The 23,620-nt window shown below is 42.1% G+C and overlaps 2 protein-coding genes across 9 annotated transcripts in view; one reads left to right on the top strand and one right to left on the bottom strand.

Moving 5' to 3' along the window:
* Positions 1-837: 837 nt before the first annotated feature.
* On the bottom strand, positions 838-10,193 carry WDR12 (WD repeat domain 12). The gene is made up of 15 exons (XM_054277806.1): positions 10,101-10,193; positions 9,147-9,327; positions 8,309-8,834; positions 8,133-8,227; positions 6,998-7,092; positions 6,241-6,347; positions 5,307-5,422; positions 4,760-4,914; positions 4,057-4,102; positions 3,780-3,865; positions 3,473-3,613; positions 3,257-3,362; positions 2,237-2,369; positions 1,657-1,729; positions 838-942 (listed from the first exon to the last, which is right to left on the bottom strand). Exons 1-15 carry the CDS (start codon positions 10,191-10,193, stop codon positions 865-867), a joined length of 2,031 nt encoding a protein of 676 aa, XP_054133781.1. The 3' UTR covers positions 838-864.
* CARF (calcium responsive transcription factor) overlaps positions 9,315-23,620 on the top strand; it is a 30,539-nt gene continuing 16,233 nt past the window's right edge. For 7 of the 8 annotated variants that reach the window (XR_008483100.1, XR_008483103.1, XR_008483101.1 and 4 more), the window contains exons 1-7: positions 9,316-9,412; positions 12,659-12,780; positions 14,284-14,523; positions 15,494-15,614; positions 17,665-17,794; positions 18,180-18,264; positions 21,910-22,099. Coding sequence is in view for 1 of the 8 variants with exons in the window: in XM_054277543.1 (XP_054133518.1) it covers positions 14,341-14,523; positions 15,494-15,614; positions 17,665-17,794; positions 18,180-18,264; positions 21,910-22,099 (709 nt within the window). In the remaining 7 variants the exon portion in view is untranslated. Of the gene's footprint in view, positions 9,413-12,658; positions 12,781-14,283; positions 14,524-15,493; positions 15,615-17,664; positions 17,795-18,179; positions 18,265-21,909; positions 22,100-23,620 lie in introns of all 8 variants that reach the window. The other variant, XR_008483105.1, reaches the window with a different exon arrangement.

A 23,620-nucleotide genomic window follows, 5' to 3' on the forward strand; every position in this document is an offset into this window, starting at 1 on the left:
TTGCATTTGAATGCTGAACTCAAAGCAAAACCACCAGCAGAGAAATTGAGCATGTTTGAATAGTGCTTATTCTCTGTCAACCTAAAAGCTATTGCAACATTTTGCATCTGTTCTTTGTAAGAACAAATTCCTTCTACTTCTGCTTTCTCTGTGTGATCCACCATTGTTTCTACACATCCTTAGGTCCAAGACACTACATGAGTGGTACTGCAGCACAAGTACTGTAGTGCAAGGCTGGCATTCTTATAATCTACAACCCTAATTTATGAGCCACTAAAATATGGAATATTTCATCTGCCAATAAATCTGTCAAGTTCCTGTATATCATCATATAAATGTATGCTATTTATACTGCATACATACCAAGTCTTCATCCTAGAAAGAAGCCTGGGTTCTTAATTAAGGACTAAATCGTAAGAACTGCCAACAGCCAGACTGAGAGGAGAGCTGAAATCTCATTTTTATCTGAAATTACACACTAAACCAATGAACTGTTGATAAAAGGTTTATTTTTTTCCTCAACATAAAGCAGGTAAACTCAAAAAATAATTTAGTCATTGAGTAGTTTTTCTGTAAGTATCAGCAAACAGTTTACTTCTTATTAAAAGGGCTATACAAATAGTAATTTAAAAGATGTCAATTCAAAGCCATCCAGAAGGGAGGAAATTACCTTTGCTTTGTTTCACATGAATCCCATTTGGGCTTTGCTATTTTTCTGTGACAAATATGGATATAGGTTACCAATACAAAACCAGGAACAGCTCTCTGAGCAACAAACTCCTCCCTTCTTCAGAAGTTGATTGTGTAGAGATGCATGTAGAGATCATTCTTTTAAAAAAAAAAAAGTCTTCTGGCTGTTGACCTTCATGCCCCAACATCAGAGGCTGTAGCTGGGTATCTGTAGCAATACAGTTTGTTGTCTGCTCCTCCACTCAGTAACAACTGATGAGAGAAGGAAACTGTGATTAATACCAGAACTAAGCAAAATAAGTACTCAGAAGTTAAGGACTCAGTTTTTCTTTCCTTTATAAAAAGCAGCAGTGAATAATGAACTGTTAATGCATTACTAAATCCCAGAATCAGAGTGCAGAAGCAACTTTCTCTTACTCTCCTCTTATAATTAGAAGTGAAACTTGTGTAGGAAAGCTGCTAAAGCTTTTCCTGACTTTTACAGTGAACAGGAGCCACACTGAGAATTTTGAATATTCACAGAATGGGGGATTTGGTAATTTTAAATATGTGTGTACCATTGCAGTAGCAGAACAGCTTGCTCTAGAGGATTCTACAGTTTCCCCTTCTACATGTACTGATGGCCAGGCCCCAGCTTTGCTTCATGCTTTAGTCCCCATGGTGGGAGGCCACCTCGGAACATGTGTTCTCTGAGTAAGGTGCAGTGCTGTTCTTGTCTCTTCTTGTTTAGAGAGACAAAAATGCTCAGTGAAAGCCACAGCGCTCCTGCTCCCACCTTTCCCCTTTGCAGAGTGTGGGGACACGCTGCAGTGCCTGGGACATCACCAGACATCAAACACAGCACAACTACAGCTGCCTGTTCTCCTCTAGCTTTAAGCATAAGGAGACAACAGCCCATGACTGCTCTTAGCTCTCTTCTTAAACATCATGCATATAAATCAAGTAACTTGCTCTTCAGATTCTTACCCCTGCTTCTGCCCAGTCCACGCACAAAACCTTGTCTTCATGAGCAGCCAAGTCATACAGAGGAGCTTTGCAGCTGGTGAAAAACAGGTTTGAAGTTATGTGAGCAATCGCAGACAACAACTGCTCCCAGGGAGAAATGCTATCCCAATGCTATCAAACAGATGTGATCAAGCAGTTATAAACACTTTGAGAGAGTACAGACATTGACCATCTGGGATGCTTCCTCTGCTTTCCCCAGAGCCAATCACATCAGTATTTTCCTCTCCTACATTCCCAAAGAGGAAAGCAACATTTTTCATCTGCTTGCAAACAACTTTGAGACTGAAATTCAATCACTTGTTGGGAAGAATTTATTATAGCTTCCTTGTTCCATGTGTAGATGCTGCTCAACAGCATAAACTTTCCAGCCCTGTGGTAGCCTACAAGTATTTTTCTCCTTTTTATGGTTGACTTCCAAAACCTAGAGGGTTTTCACAAATGCCACAGGTGTTTCCACTGACTGGCTGCTTTTTCTGTTTCATGAGGGGTAGCTCACCCTGTAAGCTTATGTGCCACAACAACAAACACAGGTTTATTTTACCTCCTTGTGTCCCAAAGCTTCACAATGTTGTCCAGAGAACCAGAGATCAGCTGGTGCTCGTGGGTAGGTGACCACTTCACAGATGTCACCCAGCCTGTGTGAGAAGTCAGAGACAGGAGAACCAAGGAGCCATCTGAATGGAAAGAGGAAAAAAGACATCAGCAGATGCTGAAACCAGCATTTGAAGATGTATACAAAATCCAGTGCAATTGCAGTTCAAGTTAAGTGAACTCTAAATAAAGTGATCAAAAATGTAAGCCATACAAGTTCTGGGAATGAAAACCAACCAACCAAAAAAGAAACCAACCTGAAACCGCTCAAAATGTATTTTCTTGTCACTAAATTTTCCTTTCAAAGATTTTTTTTAATCAACCAAAAAATTACTTTTATCAATAACATGTAATATGCTGATGAAATTTGGATTAGATTTACAGAAGCTAAACAAGTAAATGTTATTTACTATTTGTGGCCTTCTGGTACCTACAAAAAGGGATGTGTTCAAGGCCAGGCTGTGTGGGGCTCTAAGCACTCTGCCCTGGTGGAAGAAGTCCCTGCCCAGGGCAGGAGGGTTGGAAGTAGATGATCCTTAAGGTCCTTTCCAACCCAGACCATTCTATGAAATGTTTCTGTGACAATAAATCTGATAGGCTTAGCCATAATATCTGTAATTCCATCTGTTTATGAAATATGGTACCATGTCCAAGTGACTACTGTTTCACTTTAATGGTTATCAGACCAGCCTCAGCCTGAACCTTACCAAAAAAAATCCATTCTGCAACTGCACAGTTGAACATTTATTAGTAAGTTTAAAAAAAAAAGAATAATTTCTAAATTCTTAGGTAAGACATTAAAACAAGTCTTGCAGCAGAATACAGAAAATAGATGTAAGCTTTATATTTAATAAAAGCCCCCAGATGGCTGGTTTCAAGCAGAGGGACCAGAAAAGTTTGTGAGATGTCTCTTGACAGGACAAAGTTCTGACTCTGAAGAACACCTTTGAGACCAGCATGTTTAGCTCACCTTCGCTGCGAGGATCCCACAGCCTGATATGTCTGTCGGTGCTCCCTGATGCAAGGCGGCGACACAGGGGTGAGTAGGAGACAGAGTTAAACACTTTGTTTCCTGTCTGTCAGCAAAGAAAATAGTAACTAAGACAGGAGCTACTATTTTACACAGCTTTTTCTTTTTCTCTGAGCTGGACTCAGCTAACCTACAGCTCGAGTATAATGATCTCACCAAAGTGGATTTGAGATCTCCAGTCTCAGCATCCCAGAGTTTAATGGTGTGGTCCCATGATGCGCTGCAAATTTCTTCAGCATCTGTCCACAGCACAGAGGAGATGGCTTCTGTGTGGCCAGACAGGGTTGCCAGGGGAGTCTAAAATACAATGGGGACAGATTCGAGTCAGTTATCAAATAAATAAAAGAGTCTGATTATCCTGAGACATACCAGCAGTTTTAAAGTCACCTTTAGCAAAGAGAAATTATTTGCTGTGGCTACACTTCTAAAGAAAAATCCTGGACAAACGCAGAGCTCATCTTACCCTTGTTAGTCCAAGCTGTTCTGTTTTCTGCTTTTTCCGTGGTCTGTTAGTTGCTTCTTCCATTTCATCCTCTTCATCTGTAGGTACTGGGACAGAAGACAGGAGACTTGAGCTACAGATTTTTGAATTCCATCTCCATGTAAGTAATTAAGCAAATCCCCATATTTATGGTGCTTACAGCCATCATGCAGCTGTGATAACAAGATCTGAAACTGTAATTAAGTAAACCAGTAACTCAGCATAGTGATGTATATAACCTTACAAACTTACATCTTACCTGCAGACCAGATCTTTAACATCTTATCCCAGGATCCACTGCAGAACTGTATGAACAGAAACATTTTGTTAAATGTTGATTCAGATGGACCTTGGAAGAGACCTGCTTGAAAAATGGGTTCTGACACACAAATAACAATGCTGGGCTCCTAAAATCCCCCCCCAAAATGTTTGGCATACATCAAATTATTCTTTTTACTTCCTTTGTAGGAAAAATATCTACAGAATACCTATTTCCTTCAGCACCAAAAAGATTGACTTTAAACTGTCTGATATTGAATCAAGCTGGGAGCAGTGACTCCACCTTTGGCAGGAGTGCTCATAAGTGTTGAATTCCTGGGTGAAGGGAAAGAACCTCTTTATCACCTGCTTCTTCCAAGAACTCTGGTGGAAATTTTTTTCCCACCAAAACTGCCATGAAAATTTAGGTCAAATTTGAAAATACTTCATTATAGCATACAATTCTCATGCATTTAAATTTTAACTTGTTTTCTAAATGAAATGATTTTGTGATTCTATGGCTTAGCATTGATGTGACACTCTTAATCCTCAATAACCACCACTCATAACAAAACTGGGAAATTATCACTTTGTCATAAAATCATGATGATGAATACCCACCCATGCAAGGATAAAACCAGGATTTTTGAGGTACAGGCTGCTAAATCCCAAACCACTAAGGTTTTTTTCCAGAAGTCACTCACTTTGGTTCTTGTGCAATCAACAGCCACGGACTCAACACTGCCAGCGTGTCCCCTGCAGCAGTGAAGGGCTTTCACTTTGTTTTTCTCCACGTTCCACTCCCAGAGCAGGACAGTTTGGTCCATGGAAGCACTGAGTAACAGGCATGATAAACTATCTGAGGAAGAAAAAAGTTACACTCATGCCCAACTCAGCTTTCCAAGGTTTTTATAAATAATTATTCTAATCCTAGAGGAAATAGCAGATAGACAGAAACTTATATGTGCTTCAGTTTACATCATGTTGCCCTGCAAGTACAGTTATAGTAACTACATATACACCAGCATTTGCTGATGGAGACTGCAGGGTGGATTGACAACAACCATCTTAAAGTGACTATATTCATTATTGTCAAAGGACTATTTTCTGCACACCATGACTTAATTTCTTACACCACTGACAGAGATTGAAATAATTACATTTAAACAATTAAATATTCATAGTTAAGGAATGCTAACATTCCCCCCCAGGAAATCAAACTACTACTGTCCCCCTGCTATATATACTGACCTTGCTTCACCCACGCCACATCCTTCACTACTTCTGTGTGCCCAGCTATTGTGGTGATGGATTTTCCCTCCACAGACCAGATCCGAGCAGTCTGGTCATAGCAGCCAGTTAATATCCTACAGGTACAGCATTGGAAGCATCTTTAAGACCAACAAATGTTTTTATGAAATAAAGCCTCAACCAGAAACGTGGCAAAACTATTAGCAGAGTAACCGGTTTAAAAGAAATAGCATGAAAGAGGAAAACATATCGTTTTGCTACATAGCAAAGCTTTGTTAAAGCCTTGCAACTGGGAGGCCAAGAGTACAGGCTACAAAGACAAGCAGTGAGAGTACTGCATGTTCTGGTTGATGTGACTTAAGATCCCTTATACAATTTACATAATTCAAAACTCAATTTGTTAGTTTTACTATGTTGCCAGAGGTTCTCAAAGCATTTTCAAATCTCTACTTAATATATGAACATTACCAAGCTCATTGGGAAATAAATGTGAAAATTCAGTAGGAAAAGGCAATTATGCCTCTTTGGCTTTTTTTCAGGAAAATCTCTGGAGAAAAGTAAGCTATTCTATTTGTTGCTGATGGGTGTCATGTTGGAAGTCAAGGTTTTAAGCAAAAAAGAGTAATGAGGAAAACTTGTTTTCCTTTAAGAAAAAGGATACTAAACAACATTTATTTTGTTCATTTGTATAAGCAATATCTCAAGTTCAGTGTCTCTAGCTGTTTTCTACCTGTGTTAAAGTCACTGTTGTGACAGTATAACAAGCGAACTGCTTACAAAAGCAAGTAGCTGACTTGACAGGTTAAAAAAAAAAAAGCAAAGAGGAAAAGAAAATCCACCCAAGGGATTATTAAAGAGAAAATACCACTCTATTTGATACCAGGGAGGAACATAAATAAGCAACACAAAACTTAGAACTGGCTTAGTGTGGTACCATTCTTCAGTGGCTTGAACAGAACTGATCCAGTCATCGTGGAAGATGCATTCTTCTGGCTGAGGGGCCATGTATTTCTCCACATACTCTATTTCCACCACTTCTTCCTGAGCTCACAGACAAAATACTTATTTAGTGATGTAGCATGGTTTTGGTTTTTTTAATCACTTAACAGTAAAATTTAACTGTAGTGTGGCACAAATATACAAGTTTATTGAGCAAAGGTCTTGGTATCCAAGTTCTTTGCCACATCAGTAGAACAAAAATATTTAGGAAAAAAGTGTGAATTACATTGCTTTCCATCTTTTTATCAAATTACTATAATAGCAAGCTGGAAGCAAAAGCAAGTGATTTCAGTCTTCTTACATTTCTCTTCTTCTACATTTACTAATACAAAACTGGTGTCTAAAACACTGCAACATTTTCTAGAGGTAATATTAAACATTCCCATTATCCCCCACCATAAGACACAAAAATGTATTCAGTCCAATGATGAACTGAATAAGAGAAGAATTTCCCTCTGAACTGTACACAGACAACAGATTGGATAACATCCTTGCACTGCTCTGTCTGCAGTCTCTAATCACTGCAGTTTGTAATAGATTTAAAAATATAGGGAATTCTCCTGGGAAAGAAAAGAAATGAAACTGAGCAAAGAAATCTACCCAGTCAACAGTGTAATATCTAAATCAGATTGAAGCAAACTGGCTAAATATGTTATAGTGCCCAAGAAGGAGAGACACCGAGTATGACTTACTGTGGAAATGTTTTCCATTTCCATGTGTGTGACCAGCGGCAACCGCAAGAACTGCCCATTGATAAGGAAGTCAAATTCCACATACTTGTGATCCTCTGAAACAAATGGGGAAAACCAATGTTCAGGTGTCACTACTTATTTGTCACTGTCAAAAATGGTATAATTTTGTGAATGGTTCAGGAAATGGAGCCAGGAAGAGTTTAAAAAAGACCCAAACATAAACAACCCCAAAACAAATGACAACAAGACAAAAACCCCAACCAATTAGTTTCTTCTCCCAGTTTTAAGTGAGCAGCCCTTCACTTCTACAGGATTATGTAAGAGGAAGGAAAATTTGCTGTTGGGGTTCAAAGAGTTGTTTGCCTCTCATTGCATTTTCTCTGTAGCTCTGTGTAATCAAACCCCAGTGGTGCTTCCTGACTGTTCTGTAGGGATCTTGCCATTCTCATTACTACCAGCTAGAGCCCTGTATTTGTGGCAACAGTAGGAAAATCCTGAGAACTCTTGGTTCGTATTTCTCCCTTTGTAATGGCATAAATGACAAAGGCTCTGCATTCTGTCAGAAGCACTGCACTGTGGACCAGTTTTCTGTTCAGAATTGTTTGCAATGTCACGGGTTGAAAGCAACTTGCAAAAGGTTCAAGAAGCAGGGTATAATACCACTGACCCAGTTTCTTATAGAAAATGGGATTTTCGAACAACATCGCACAAGTGGCTTTCTCAGATCAGCTTTCAAGTCAGTCGGCCCATTTCAGCCCCGACAGAATAGCTGAGTTTTCTTAAAGGCCGTTATAAAAACGAAACCTCTGGTTTCATTAGATCTTGTGCCAGGTTTGGAGCAACACTTCCATTCCCATCTGCTGTGGCAGCTTGGCCTGTGGTGCCGGGCACACACAGAGCATTCCAGCCTGTGGTCCATCTCTCTGGGAATGCCCGGCAGCGCCGGTACCGCAGCGTTTCATTCACATCAATTCCAGGATTGCCTCACGGCAGGCAGCCGAGCCACAGCGGCGGGGCAGGACCGGCTCGGGGCCCGCGGGTGCCGCCGGCTGTGACAGCCCGCGCGGGGCCGGGCCCGGCCTGGGGACACGGGGCACGCCGGGCTCCGAGGGGCCGCCCCGGCCGCGGCACCTACCGTGCGCTGCGGCCAGCAGCTTGTTGATGAGGTGGCTGAGGTCGGTGGTCTCGGAGGTCGCGGGCACCGAGAAGGGCACATCCTCCACGGCGAACCTGCGGGCACAGCGCTCCGTTACCGCCTCCGCGTCACCCGCTCCCGAACCCACCCCCGGCCCGGCAGGGGAGGCCGCTCACCTGCGGTTCTCGGTGCGGAACCGCGCCGTGAGCTGCGCCGTGAGCTGCGCCATGGCTGTCGCCGGCACCGAGCACGTGTCGCGGCGCGCCCCGGCCGAGCCCCCGGCGGGACCGCGCGCCGCCCGCGTGCCGCGCGCCCGCCGCGCTCCCGAGAGGCCGCGCGCCGCCGCCTTCCCGGCGCCCCCCGCGCGCCCCCGCCCCGCTCCGCGCTGAGGGCGGGCGCGCGTGCGCGGAGCGGAGGCGCGCATGGCGGCGGGGCTGCGGGAGCCGAGCCCAGGTGGAGTAACGCGGCTCCGGCATCTCCCCCCGGGCCGCCGCGACGGGGCCCCGGCCGGTGCTTCCCGCCGCCCCCGCCGCGGGGCTGTGGTGCCGAGGGGTGCGACGGGTGCGGGCTGAGGCGCCCTCCGCGCTCCTCGGGGCTGGGGCGCGTTCCGGGGTCCCTCGCAGGTGCGGGAGCGGTTCCTGGGGCCGCTCCTGAGGGCGGCCGCCCCGGGCTGTGCCTGGGCTGTGCCGGTCTGTGTCCGGGCTGTGTCCGGGATGTGTCAGGGCTGTGCCTGTGCTGTGCCGGGCTGTGTCCGGGCTGTGCCTGGGCTGTGCCTGTGCTGTGCCGGGCTATGTCAGGGCTGTGCCTGTGCTGTGCCGGGCTGTGCCCGTGCTGTGTCCGGGCTGTGCCGAGCTGTGTCAGGGCTGTGCCGGGCTGTGTCCGGGCTGTGCCCGTGCTGTGTCCGGACTGTGCCGGGCTGTGTCCGGACTGTGCCCGTGCTGTGCCGGGCTGTGCCCGTGCTGTGCCTGTGCTGTGCCGAGCTGTGTCCGGGCTGTGCCCGTGCTGTGTCCGGACTGTGCCGGGCTGTGTCCGGACTGTGCCGGGCTGTGTCCGGGCTTTGCCCGCGCTGTGCCGGGCTGTGCCCCTGCTGTGTCCCGGCTGTGCCGGGCTGTGCCCGGGCCGGGCAGTGCCCCGTGTGCCGCCCGGGGTCGCTGGAGCGGTGGTCTTTGCTCGGAGTCACTCGGGTTGTGTTTCTCTGCACGTCAAGCGGCACACCCACAATAAACTGCCTACTAGGAGTAATAAACCCAACGCGGGGTGGACTTAAAAAGAAGCTGCAAGTGAGTTTGGTGTTTTGGGAGAAGGCTGCTTGTGTGAGGACATGCTGTGTGCTTGCGCTGTTTATAAATTTTTCCCCCCACCTTTTTGACAGTTGTTCGTGGCCTCTGGGAACAGCCGGGGTTTCCCTGAGTGGTGACTCGGTGTTGGAGCGGGCGGGTGCTGGGTGTTTGCTGTTTCGTGAGGCTCTGAAATCTCATCTATTTCTGAAGCATACTTCACAGACCTAGAGTTGTTTGTCAGCGAAATTGACACAGGGTCATTTTCCAGCTATTGGCGTTGTCTACCAAAAACTGACTTGAGAAACCTTTTATGTGTGAGTCCCCAGATCTTCTCTGTATTCTTAACAGCATCTGCCTCCTCTTCTGTGATAGAGATAATGCTAAATCTCAAACTTAGTACAAGCTGACAAAGCTAATTGTAACTCCTTTACTGGGAAGTATCACTATGTCCTGATTTCCTCCCTGATATGTTTTGCTGTAATTCACGCCCTTGTGAATTTGTGCTACTGTGAATGGTTGTAGAGAAATGTGCTCAGAGGGAGCTTTTTCAGACAGTGAATTTTGATTGCTGTAAGCTATGCAGTTATCCAAAGTCTTCTTATAATCTTGCAGAAAACTCAAAAGAGATTGATGGTGAAGCATTCAATTGTATGTATTTTCTGTTAAGTATAACCAGCACTCTGCATACAGTGCTCATGTGGTTATCATGTTTGCCTGTGGTAGCAGTTTCTGTGGCTGCTTGCTGTCTTTGTAGAGGTGAACCTGGGACAACAATGGCCATCGATTTCCCTTTACTTGAGAAAAGGGCTTCCCAAATGGAAGCAGGTTGAAGGAAGTAGACCTGTGGCATTAAAATACACTAACCCATGTGTTGGAAATGGCCCTGGAATACTGGAATCGGGAAGCAACCTATAAAGTGGTGGGAGTGGAGCTGTGTTAAGGCTAAAGCTGAGGCACAGAGAACTGCCTGTGTGCTTTGAGGATGCAGCTCTTGTTCCCACTGTACACTAGCATTAAACTTACACATTTCTCCTTCAGCCAGCTGTTAAACGTGTGATGCCCTGATGTTACAGTGGGAATTTTTGTGGTGCTCACTTAATGTTTATGAAGTGATACTTACATGCTATTTACATGTTCCTAACAAATATTCCTATACTTACGTATACATAAATATACAGGATTTAACTCTCCTGTTTGGGGAATTCTTCAGCAATATTTATACAACTGTAAGATCTATTAACTGTGCATGTACTTGTACACCTCTGTAGAAGCATATTTCTTTTAGACAAAAAATAATAATTTTTGTTTGTGGTTGCACACAAGCACTTAGGTTAATGAAACCTGGATGGTTAAACCATGATGTTGATTTTCCAAGTGGTGTGTGTGCCAGTGGTTTGCCTGGGTTACAACACTGATCAGACAAAATCATGGGGCAAAATTGTAGCACAGGGATTATTTTAAACACAAATATAAAATATATGAGCTGCCTATGAAAGGAAGCTGGATAAATATCACTGTGTATTTACCTCACTGCTGGATTTTTCCCCCTGAGCTTTGTTATTAACTATTGTTAGCTACAGGATATTGGGCTGCTGGGGTCATTGGTGTGTCCCCATAGAGCTGTCCTTGTGTTCTGTTGTTGGGTTCCAGCATGCTCAGAGTCCGTGTTATCGGTATCTGGAACAAACTCAGTTTATCTCAAAGAACTAAATGTGCTGCTTTTGCAAAACTGCTGTCTCTTCTTTACATCTTTGAGCTGAGAGGAAATGGTTGAGTGATGATGAAATCTGGTTTTCTGGGGTTTTTTTTCCATTTGCTGCTAAGATGCTTCAGACATTTTAACTGAAATATCTTATAATTGTTCTCAGATCCAAAGCTCAAAAATATTTGGTAAACATGAGGTAACTTCATTTGGAACTTGGTCTGGAGTGTCATCACTTGAAAATTGAATGGAAAAATAAATCTGCTTTAGATTAGAGTATTAATATATTGAGCATATGAGCTGCTTAACTTCTCAATGTTGTTTGTATCAGCAGGATGTTTTATTCAGCTTCAAAAGCCAAGGAGATGTGGATTTACTTTGCCTTTGTGTCCTTTATACCTTTGCAAAGCAGAATAAATCTGTGCTTTAAGAGTTGTAGGGTTCTTTTGAAGTTACTCTCTAGCCTGTTACAGTCTCCTTGCAAAAGCTGTAAACAGTTGAAATTCCAGAGCCAAGAAGGTCCATCTTGAGGAATTTGCTTGTGTGGTGGTGAAGAAGATACAGCTGGTAGGAGTCATGTGCTAATATAATGCAGCCTGTCTTTAAAATAAAATACTGAAGGGAAAAATCGTGACCACCCTTCCCCCTCCTTCACCCCAAACTCCAGGAGTTTTCTGCTGTTCATTTGGGTATGTTGTGTGTGTAGTGTTATAGATGTAAACTCTTGTTAGGCAGGGGCCAAGTTAATTGTCATTTTGTCCTGCTGCTTGTGAATGTTTGGGATTGGTTGCCGCTTTAAAGGGTGTGCTGTGTGCATGAGAGCATTGTCCTGTGCATGTGGCAATTCACTGTCCAATATTATCTGTCTGTTTGAAGGTTTGCAATGGGCAGCTGAGTATCTTGAAGCTTCCTTTCGGATAGGAGATAGATCTCTGGAGTGCTGGGAACTCTTTTTGTCTTCCACCACGTGATTAATGCCGAATTTTGTTTTCCATATCTGGTGTTTTTTTCTGCCCAAAGCATATCACTGTAGACTAACAATAGTAATTTTATTTCTTTTCCATGCTGTCTTATAAGCCTTTAAAACAAATTGATTTGCTTCAAGATGTCTGCATGACAGAGTTGCATAATGCAAATTCTGTCTGGTGATTATGGAAGAAGGTGACTAATGTATTTATAAAGCACTGCTGGCATGTGCTTAAATATCAAGTGTTCTCTGGATGTGTGTGGTTGTTAGTTCAGTGCTTTTGGACATATTCAGATGAAAATCGTGGGAGGGTGCATGTGTGTTTTGTATCTGTGTATGCAATGACAAATCAAGCAAATTGTCTCATATAAAAGGCTGAGCTCTACTCCTGGAGCAGCACACTGGAATTTTTCTGCAGTGAGTAATAATGTGATAAGGAGGCAAGGATTTCTGGAGAGCTTTGCTGTTGCCTTGCAACAGCATTAGAACTTGTAACACTAAGTTTGTAAAACCTGAAGACAACACCTGCAGCAATCTCCTGGCAGAAGGCTAAAATGAACTTCTGTAACCTTTTCAGGTCACCTTGTAATGGAAGAGAGGGGAGCTGACCATGACATTGCTATGGAAGGATCTAATGATTTGTTCATAGGCAGCTGTAATGCTACAGGAGAGTCAGAAACAAATGATCAGATTTTTCAGGTGAGCTATGAATGCTTTGTCCTTGTAGATGCTTCCTTTACAGTTTCAAATATGCTATTTCATCAATGCAGGGCTTTTTCTTGCCCTTAGAGTAATGCATCATGTCTTTTAAGAATGTGCATCCTTCCCTTGGGTTCCTGTACCGTTCAGTTTTGAACTGATGAATATCCAGATGTTACATGTAATGACAACCTTCAGTGATTATGTCCTGCTATGGTGCTGGAGAAATGCATGTTTTATTTTGTTAACTCTTTAAAAAAGAATGCTTTGTGACATGTGTTGGAGTAGGAGAGGTTCAGAACAGGTGAAAATGAGGTGGCATTGCTTAGTGACCAAATGTGACAAATAAAGAGTTCAGGGACACAGGACACCTGTGTATGTATTGAGGGGGAGGAGTCTTTCATGTATTTTTTATTAGATATTGCCAGATCTTCTTATTTGGGGAGATTTCTGTGCACGAATCCTCTTCTGCAGAATGTTTTTCTGACATGAAATGTCATTCAGGTTGTGATTTACTTGTGTGCTTAGGATCTGTGCACAATGGCTTTAACACAACAGGTGCCACTTGTTTGGTGCTGCTTTTCTGGTATAGTTCACTGTAGACAGTTTCAGCACAGAAGATTTATACCTGCAGAATTTTTGATGGGATTATTTAGATAAAATCTGACTTTAGATAAAATTTAGAAACACTTTTCCTCATTCTTTGATTTGTAATGTATTAATTTTTGTTGCAAAAACATCAGAGTTGTTTGTGCAGTTGCTGCAAGAGATAGAACAAATTGCAGCCCTTCTTGCACTGGCCAAATGACACCTTGACATGTTATTGTCACAAGGACTGCCTATTTTCCCATTATTTGACATGCTTAATGTTTGTGTTGTCACAGTTTCAACAAGACAAGTATTTGTGCCTATGCTCTATAATTTAATGAAAATGGCATGTACTCTAAGACTTTGGTTCTACGAACTTGATGAAGATGCACTCTATTTTTTTAGGATTTTGAAAATCTGATTCTTGACCTTATGCTGTACAATTCCTGGCCTTGAATCAGAGGTTGTGTTGCTTGTATTTCTTCTGTGGTAAAGAATTTTTTAAATGTGTAGAGATTTTTTTTCTTCATAGCTAAATGCATGTATGGAAAGGCCAAGTGGAATGGTATCTAGGATTTCTTCTGAAGTCAAATCAAGTTGGTGAATATTTTACAGTTTTGTTTTTGGTATAAGTCTTCTCAGTTTCTGGGCAGACTTGAGGTGTTTGATACATGGTTTTTGGGGAGTAGATTTTGAGCAAAAGGGATTTTCTTTTGTCTTAGTAGAGAGACTTCATTCTAGGAAACAGGTATAAGAATAATTTTCAGCATGGAAGTAGAAAACAAAAGTAGAACTGCTAGTGTTAGCCTCTTGATCCAGAAGGTCAAGAGCTCCTCTGAGTGTATGCTATTGCACACTGGTTTTAAATGTTCTTTTCTCTTTCTTGTTTCGTTTTTTTTTCTTTTTCCTTCGTAGAAGTTGCTGCTCAAAGTACATTTTACTGTTTTTCCTCTGTGAAAGCAACTGAGGTGCATGGATTCCAGGGATCTATTGTTCGGCCAGAGCGACTCTCCCCCAGCCCTGCCCATCGCAGTCCCCCTGTCGGGCAGCCCTCCCCAGGCGCGGTCCTGCTCTGCCGAGGAACTGCACGGGGCAGAGCAGCCCAGGCAGCCGCTGTGTGAGCTGCAGCCCCTGGGAGGGCCCGGGGCACCCATGGTGAGTGTTCACACACCAGGGAGCTCGCTGAGGAGCTCTCTTACTGGTGGTTTGGTGCAGCAACAGCTGATTCAGACTTTATATCTAGCGACAAGGTGGAACTTTTCTGTGGTACAGTTCATGCTCCAGTTGCCCTTCTTCAGGTAGGCAAATCCTGTCTGCAGCAATTACTAATTTTAAACTGATGTCTTTTGTCATTATTGAGCCTGGATGCTGCAGTGTGACAATCTTGTATTTCTACTGCTGCTGCTTTCTCTATATTCCCTGGATAAATCTCTGGGCTTTTTGGGGAATCAGTACATTAGCTAAGTCATTATGTTTCACCTTTCTCCCTCAATTAATTTTCTTAAAATGTTACTTTGTAATTTGTAACACCTATTTTGTAAAAAAGGCAACTCTCTCACCCAGAGTCCTGTGTAATTATGTCCTGTGTAAATATACCAAGAGGAGTTGTTCAAGTTTTTCAGAATCCCAGGTGATTGAATTTGTATTGTTTTTTTAAGCCCTGGGACTTTTCTTCTCTCTGCTTTTGCATGAAATGCTGCCCATAGAGGTCAGTTTGTTAGAAGTAAAGCTCACAATTTTTATGTTACTATTAGTTCTGCTAGTCCATGAATGGAGTTACAGTGAATCCAACTATGAATGGCTTTCAGGTGTTTGTGTGTAATAGTAGAATTGTCAGTTTCAAATAAATGTGTAGAATCAAATAAATTCATTGTAGAATCAGGTAAAGTACTGGGTTTTTTTTCTTTCTTTCTTTCTTTAATTAAAGACCTATTTTAAAAGGGGAAAGTAATTTTAAGAAATTGACAATAAAGATACAGTTTGCTTATTATGTAAAGTCAAGTAAATATACAGTCCCTAACTCTAAGCAAAATATTTCCTGTTCTGGTAATAATCAAACCCAGTCATGCTGCATGATCACCATACAAACTGGAGCCATTCATCCTTCTGTGTGACTGCCTTACAGATGATTGTTACCAGCCAGTCAGAAAATGGGCAGGTGCTGCATGTCATTCCTTCTGCCCAGCCAGGAGTGACCCAAGTGATTATTCCTCCAGGTCAGCTTCTGGATGTGACCAGCACACAGGGTGAGTTTAACCTGTGGGGCTTGAGGGTTTGTGCTCCTGTGACTAAGCTCATCCTCCATGCTCTTTTTTAAGCACCTCGTTTCCTTTCCTATGTTATAAGACAGAGTGCACCCTGAACCTGCTTTCTGATTTTGAATCTGGTGCCTCCCACACCACATTTTCTGCTGGGCAAAAGCATAATGAAAGCTTATGAGAGCTATTATGCCCCCTTTCTCAAGGGTGTGTTATGGGTAGATTGACATATCAAGCACAGAGTTGTTTCCTGCCTTATTTACCTTTAATAAGGATATTTGTGCCACCAGCTGTACTATTGGCTTCAAATGTTCAGTATTTGTTTACTTCATTGTGAGTTAAGTAGTTAATTCCTGTAATGCAGACAGGCCAGAAGAACATTAAATCTTCTGTTCCAGACATCACTGGTGATGATGCATCTTCTATGAAGCCAAGAATGAATCATTTAGGTAGAAATTCAGTTCCCAGTCAAGGAAAATAAGATGTAACTTTCCATTCATTGGGATGTGTTAGTTGTCACATTTTAAGCATGTGCTGAGATACACTGGAAGCCACATTTTCAGGTTTTCTCTAGAAAATGGACATACTGAAATCTGAAAGCATTGATTATTTATCTGCAATCCTTGCTGGATGGCAAAATGCTATGTACTAGGTTGCATTCACAGAGTGAGACTGAGAACGAGGTGGTCGCATTTTGTTAAAGTCTCAGATGTTTTTTAAACTGTTTTTTCCTTCTCTCTATAAAGTTGTCAAGATTGGTGCACTGACTGAGTGTTCGTGTGGAATGATAGCTCAGAAAAAGAGTAGAGTCCTGGTGCTGGGTGAACAGAAGAAAGATTTGGCATTCAAGCAGTGATCTAGCTCTTTTACTTAGGGTTGCAATATGTTTTCCTGACCTTGCATTGAAAGACTTGTTCCTACCCTAATGCTCAACCTTCCCTCTCTCTCCAGCTCTTTCAGGGGTAAAACCAGGTTTGATTACAGCAGTCTTACTCTACTTTAAAGCTGACTTGGGCCTTTAGTTACAAAATAATTGCTGCTACTCTTTGTAAGCACTAAGCTGAAATACTAAATAGTAGTTTTGCATTTCCATTTTAGACAGTTGGGAAGACTTGCCAGCAGTTTACTGTGGAGGTAGAAGAGAAAGGAGAGTGGCCTGTCAGCTCCTGAGTTTCACTTGTCTGCACATGGTGGTAATGCACAGAATGGTGCAGACTTCAGAGTAGCCTGTAGTGTCTTAAGGGCATGTCCCTGCAGGAGGAACCAGTGCTTTGAGCCAGAGTGGTGTTAATCCAAGTGCACACTTAGGAATCTTCTTATGGAGCTTTGTGTGGATCCATTTCTGTACTGTGTCAATAGCTTACCACTCTCTCTGGATGAGGAAAAGAAGCTTTCATAACTGAAGGGCAAAAATCCCTCATCTAAAGAGACCTCATGTGTTTTTGTTGAGACCAAAATATTGAATGTCTGCTTTCACAGTTTTCCATTATGTTTTTGTTTAACTGTACACACAGACTTCAATCTAAGAGCAATTTTTGGCTTGTGGATTGCTCCCCATTACCAAGAAAGGCTAAAACATTTGTTCTAACAGCATGTCAGATTCAATTACAAGAGGCCTGTTTTTCTTGTTTAAGTGTTCTTTTCTAAGTACAAAGCAATATCATTACCTCATTTTTTCTTATTTTAAAAGCAACCAGTGTGTGACTTGCAGCTGAACTAAATACTTGTGCAATCCTATATGGATTCCTGAAAGCAGAGTAATTTGCAAATTGCTCTGATTATTTACCTTCACAATTACCATAGTCATTAAATATAAGCAGCCTTACCAAGTGTATCTTCATATGTGTGCCAGTGTGAGCACTGGAGCACATGGAGTTTGAGCACTGATTCACAACTATTAGACTACTTTATCATATATAAAATTTCTTTCCTACATCAAAAGGCTTGCTTCAAATACAAAGTTTGATCATAGCTTGCTTTTCCTCATTCTATATTCAGTTATTAATCAGGAAGCTGCTTTTTTTTTTTTTTGGTAAAGATATTTCAGAAGAGAAGTGTGGTGATGGGAATCTGCAGACTGTGGTGGTGGCTTCCATAGCAGACAGTGCAAGCAGTTACATTCTACATCCACAGGCATCTCTCACTGTATCAAAAAAAACAACCACCAGGTAGGTCAGGGGTTAAAGGATGAACAATCACTTTGATGCAATGTTAGCACTGCCTTTTTTTCTTGCAGTTTGTTTTTGCAATGGTTATCACAAAATTACCATGGAAAAGAGGTTATGAACACACAGTGTACTGAATGTTTGGAGGACTTGAATGTAGAAACCAGAGGGGTTTTTTAATACTTTTATTCACTGTAAGTTATTTTAACAATGAAATAGAATATGAAAATTAAAACCACAGGTTTTTAAGGCCTGTTAATACAATATCCATAGTTTGATCATATGCTCTAGGATTATACATAATACACTGATTTGATCTTGCCTGTAGTTTAGACTAAGTTGTTGCTTTTCTGAATATCTGTATAGACTTCTATTATTTTTTTTTCAGGGCAGTGGAAGATTCTTTTCCCATCCCTCTTCAGCCATTGCCACTAAATACGCCTGCATGGGCACGCCGTCTCAGGAACTGTGAGGTGGGTCACAAAGAATTCTGGCAGAATGTTTTATCATCTACCTCTGAGACACTGTTCCTGTTCCTTGAAAGGAATAATTTATTGCTGTAGAAGTGTTCAAGCTTCTTGGTGTATAGCACTGGTCCTGCTAGCACAGTTAAACACATAAAATGCTGTGAAATCCCTCTCTATTTTAGAATAACTGACCATCAACTGCTCCTGAATTAAAAGAAGTGGTGCTGAAAACCTGATACCTTGTGGTGCTGGGAAGAGCCAATATGTGCCACATGTTGTTCAACAGGGTTTGCTGTTGAATGACAGAGCAAACTTTGCTGACTTCTGCAACTGTCCATGTGGTTTGTGTTATCACATGGAAATCAAAATCCATGTGATTGGCCAGTGTCAAGTCTGAGGTGGGATGTTTCTTGAGAGACCAGCTACCCCTTCCTCCTGCTGCCAGACTCTTTCTGACAGATGTTTATTTTACTTTTTCTTAATACTTTTTAAAAGGAAAGCTTTTAAATACTCCATAGCTGCCTAATCTCTTTAGATATCTCTCCCATTTTTTTTTCTATTGGCTTGGCCACTGGCAACTAGAAGTTGCAGTTTGAGGGACCTAGAAATTGAATTTCTTTCTGTATCTGCTTAGAAACAATTTTAAAATTAAAGATATCAATCTATTCCTTTTGTATTATGCCATTTATTTAATACAGATGGTACCATCCACTCTTATGTCCACATAAATGTTAAGAAGTCAGAAAATTCTTAGCATGAATTCTTCCCTGGTGGAGATACCATTTTTATAGAAACAGTTGCTTAAATCAGTTGGACAGTTAGTTCATAAAATTCACTGTGTTTTTAGCACTATGTGGTAGATTCTTTCCTGTCTTAACATCCATGTGGCTTATCTGAATCATTTATTATTGGTATCATAGTATCAGAGGACTTAGGATCTGCTTTGTCTCTCTATTACAAGAAATTTCACCTGCCGTGTTTAAAATTCACAGTGACATTTGTAGAAAAGTTCTTCTTTTTAAAGAAAAGGAAATAGAAATAGTGTCTATTTGAATATGTTCTGAGGACACAAACATCTCCCTCTGCTGTTCAGCAAAACTGTTGCCTGTATGCATTAATCCTCCCTGATCCACCAGAGAGTGCTGGGATGTATTGTGCCTTTTTTTGGGCATAAGCTAGAGACACTGGGATTTTGAGGTGTCAATTATCTTTCAGGTGTCAAAACGTTTTGTTACTAGTAACAGAATTGAAGGGTCCTACTGAAATTTGCACATTGAGTTTGGAGAGATGCTGATAAACATGTCAGCTCACAACTCCACTCTCAGCTGTCTGCCAGAATTGAAGCAAGCTTAAAGCAGTATTGCAGTCTCTGTGACACACAAGGTGTCAGCAGGGGAAGCCACTGCTCTCCTAAGGCCAATGACTCCTTGGGCAGTTGGGACTGTGGGCAAACACAGAGCAGTAAAAGCTGGCTGTCTCAAAATGTTCAGCTTACACTTGCTGTGTCTGGACTGCAAAGTGCCTCTGTACCCTTTCCTCAAGGAAAACTGCAGTCTTGGTGTGTGTACTCTAGGGTTAGCTTTTATGTACTTTGCTGAGTCAAGGCCAGGGGAGAAAGAAGGAATCACTCAATTTTTTGGCTTGAACCTTGGAGTTAAAGGGCTGAAGAGTATGTGATTGCTTCAAGGTAATTACATTGTTGCAGAGTTAATTTAAACAGTTTCTTTTAACTTGTATTTAGTTTTCAGTGGTCTGATCAGAATGCATTTCCTGCATGTATCAGCCTACTGAAACAAAATGTAATTTAAAACTGCATTAATTAACCATACAATTAAATTTAAAACTACATTAATTAACCACTATTTGTCTGAGGAAGGTAGTCTTGTTTGTCCATTTTTTTCCTACTTGTGAAGCCTGTAGAAAGCAGGGATCTTACATGTTGTATGGTTTTCTTCTTGTCCTCCTCCTCCCCTTCCACCAGTTTAGGGAAAATTATCTAACTTGGGCAAAAGCCAGAAAGGGAGAGAGTTCTTTAACTGTTTTTGCTACTTTTCTGGCACAACAGTTTTGTCAGTCTTCTCATCTCTCTAGAATAAAGTCAGTGACCTATTTTTAGTGACAGGTATAAGGTATGGGAAAAAAAACCAGCTGGTTTTGCAGCATTTGTTATGTGCAGTGGTGCTGTAATACCGCTTCTGAAAGGCAACATCCCAGACTTCTGGAAAGAAAGAAGTTCTGGTACTTCTCAGGCTGCTTTCCTTCTCCTGAATTTTTCAGATCAAGTTTTGTTCAGAAATATTATTTATAACTTCTAGCTAAACAATTGCCACTGTCTCTTGCTCCCACAGGCGTGTGAGTGCAGCCTGTGCAGATGTGGTCAGCTGCTGCAGCAGTGCCTGCAGAGCAGTGAGCTCTGAGATGTGAGCAGCTCTTGTCCCAGTGACTCACACCCACTGCACACACAGCCCTCCGTGTCTGCCCTTGCACCAGCAGCAGCAGCACTGTGCTGGCCCAGTTCATTCACAAGATTGTCACTGGTTCATTGTTGACTTCAGGTCTTGCTAACCACAGACATTCTGTTTTTCTTACATGAGTGTGAGGCAGGTTTTAAGCAGTTGTTGCTAAGGTATCTGTTGATAACCTTGGGGAGACACTGTTGCTCTTTTGCTGTCAGTATTATTTAAACATCTAGCTGTTCTGTCAGTGAAGGTGGCAAATCAATCAGACCTTAGTACTCATTCACCATGTGTTTTTCCTGCTGTTAACACTTTAAGACTGAGCTGGCAAACTACTCTGGCTGTTACAGCTGCTTGGCCAGCCTGACCCTCAGCTGCATATGAATAGAAGCAAGCATTGCGTTCTGAGTTTGGATGAAAAGTTCTTCTCTGTTCCAGTAATTTTGTTGCTTGTTGGCTGGCCTTGGCAGACCAGCACCGAACCAACTGCGATGGAACTGAGTAGCTGGAGTAGGAACTACTGAGTAGCTGGATAACTTCTTTGAGTCAAGTTAGATGCAATTTTTGTGGAGTTGCCCTGACATTAGCAGAGTTAATTAAACCATCCTCAGTTTGCACATGGCAAATCTGGTATAGTAAGTTTCTGTGTAATGCTGAGAATCAAGAGTGTCTCGAAGGCTGGGAGGGATGTTGTGTAAGACATTCATTTCAGAGTTAGTGCACTAAGTAGGTGAGACAGTTACTGGTGGTATGGGCAGGTGCAGTGTGTGTTGCAGTAGATGCAGAGACGATTATTAGTGATTAGAGCTCCTCTATGGCAGTCAAGTGAAAACCTTAATCTAATACTAATTTGTCTAGTCAGTGACTGCAACAGAAGTATGTGTTGGTGGTAAACTACGGGAGTGAAGTTGTCCTCTGGAAATCAGAGTTGACAGTGACTGTAACCTTTTTAGGGGCTCTTGGTGTTCTCAGGGTCTTGAATGACTGACAAACTCCTGACCTCAGTGGGGATTGCTCTTCTGTTAGATCCTATGATAAATCTCTTTATGAGGATACTACTGTGGGGACAAAAAACATGGAGTGCCAAAAATCTGGGCCTGTGTTCTCACCTGCCGGAGTCCCTGAGTGCTTTCACGCACAGTGTTAGCAGTCAGCTGGGTGAATAACGCTGTTGTTTCCCGTCCTTTCCACGCAGAGAATTGGGGACTCGTACCGCGGCTATTGCGTGAGCGAGGCAGAGTTAGAGAGCGTCCTGGCGCTGCACAAGCAGCAGACACAGAGCGTGTGGGGCACGCGCCAGTCTCCGAGCCCCGCCAAACCCGCCACACGCTTGATGTGGAAATCCCAGTATGTCCCATATGATGGGATCCCCTTTGTCAATGCAGGTAACTAACTTTTGTTTTAATAACCACTTGCAAAATTTCAACATCGCCTCCCAGCTGGCCGCAAAGAAGAATCTTTATGTTGTTCCTTAGTTCTGATAAGGTCGAGACACAAACATAAAAAAGGAGCAGCTTGCACACTGCTGTGAGAGTCTGAAGGAGATTGTCTCCTTTTTTATGTTTTGCTGTGATTATTTCCTTTTGTTCTTTAGAGATTAGCTAAGTACCATTTGATGGGGGTTCTTGTGATGAGGTCTTTAGGGAGAGGTCTCATTTGCGCTATTAGGACCTGAAAGTTCTTGTAAGGGTAAGAGCTTGTTCGATTATTCTTGCCTAACTTGAAGATTCTTAGAAGAGTTTGATGCACAAGAGTCAATAAACTATTTAAATTGCAAACATTAAAGTAATAAATAAATAAATTCAAAATGCCAAACAAACAAGCAAGATAATCATCAACAGACCTCAGCAGAGAGACTTTTAGCATTTGGGGTTCTTTTTGAAATGTTCATGCAGACTTCACAGCTTGTTAGTTACATATTTAGCTCATGCAGTGCATATGTGAAATTGCCAAGAGTTTAATTTGGATATAAAATGAACGGGCTTTACTTGCTACATAGAGAAAATGAGTGACAGGAATGTAAGTTATGTTTGGGGTTTTCCCTTTTTTTTTCCCTGAAAGTTAGTGAAAAAGGGAAATGTTAGCACCAGTTTTAAAGCTTCAGCCATAAACTGTGAGGTAAAAGAAAACTAAGAAATAAAATCAAAGCAACTTACTCTTTTTTTCCCCAACATGCGTGTGAGACATCTTTAGTTTCATCTAGATCATTTGGTATCTTATGGAAACACATTATGTTGCTTTTATATAATACTTCAGAAGTTTCTGGGTATATCACTTGTGGCATAGGCAGCTCCTTGCCTGCTTACTTGAGTGCACAAACTATAAATAAAATATAACTAAACATGATGTGGAAGAAATTTGGAAGATGTTCCTTTCTTGACCACTTTAATGCTTTGCTTGTCAATCCCTTTTGTTAGAGGTCTGACTGGAAGAAGTCACTTAATTTGAGTTTAGAGCAAAGCAATATTTGTTTGAGCCCGTCTGGTTTTGTATGGGTGTACTGTGCTGAAACTGTTATTTAGCAGTTAAGATTTCTTAACTGCGAGGCTGAGCTTTTATGGGACAGCATGGTCTGAAGTGTTGATTTAAGCCAAGAGGCTGGAAATATCTGCTGACCTTGTCTCATGGTTTGACCCCAGCTGGAAATCACCAGAGCTGCTCACGCATTCCCCCAGTGGGATGGGGAGAGAATTGAAAAGGTAAAATTGAGAAAACTCATGAGCTGAGATAGGAACTGTTTAAAAAGGTAAAGGAAAATCCACACACACAGTCAAAACAAAGTAAGGAATTCATTCACAGTTTCCCATCCCCAGGACAGCATTTGCAACAGTTACTTGGGAAGACAAACACTCTAACTTTGAATGTCCCCCCCTTCCTCCTGCTTCCCGCAGTTCTATATGCTGCAC

The sequence above is a fragment of the Melozone crissalis genome, unplaced genomic scaffold, assembly GCF_028551555.1.
Source record: "Melozone crissalis strain CALT ecotype California unplaced genomic scaffold, PUWL_Pcris_2 ptg000023l_1, whole genome shotgun sequence".
Lineage (NCBI taxonomy): Eukaryota > Metazoa > Chordata > Aves > Passeriformes > Passerellidae > Melozone > Melozone crissalis.

What these genes read in the sequence shown, in the direction of transcription:
- WDR12 (XM_054277806.1), bottom strand. Translation starts at nt 10,193, where the DNA reads ATGGCCATTGTTGTCCCAGGTTCACCTCTACAAAGACAGCAAGCAGCC. An exon ending in ATGATAACCACATGAGCACT is followed by an intron (nt 9,328 to 10,100) that starts GTATGCAGAGTG and finishes CTTGACGTGCAG; the next exon opens with AGAAACACAACCCGAGTGAC. An exon ending in TTGATTGCACAAGAACCAAA is followed by an intron (nt 4,103 to 4,759) that starts GTGAGTGACTTC and finishes CTGTTCATACAG; the next exon opens with TTCTGCAGTGGATCCTGGGA.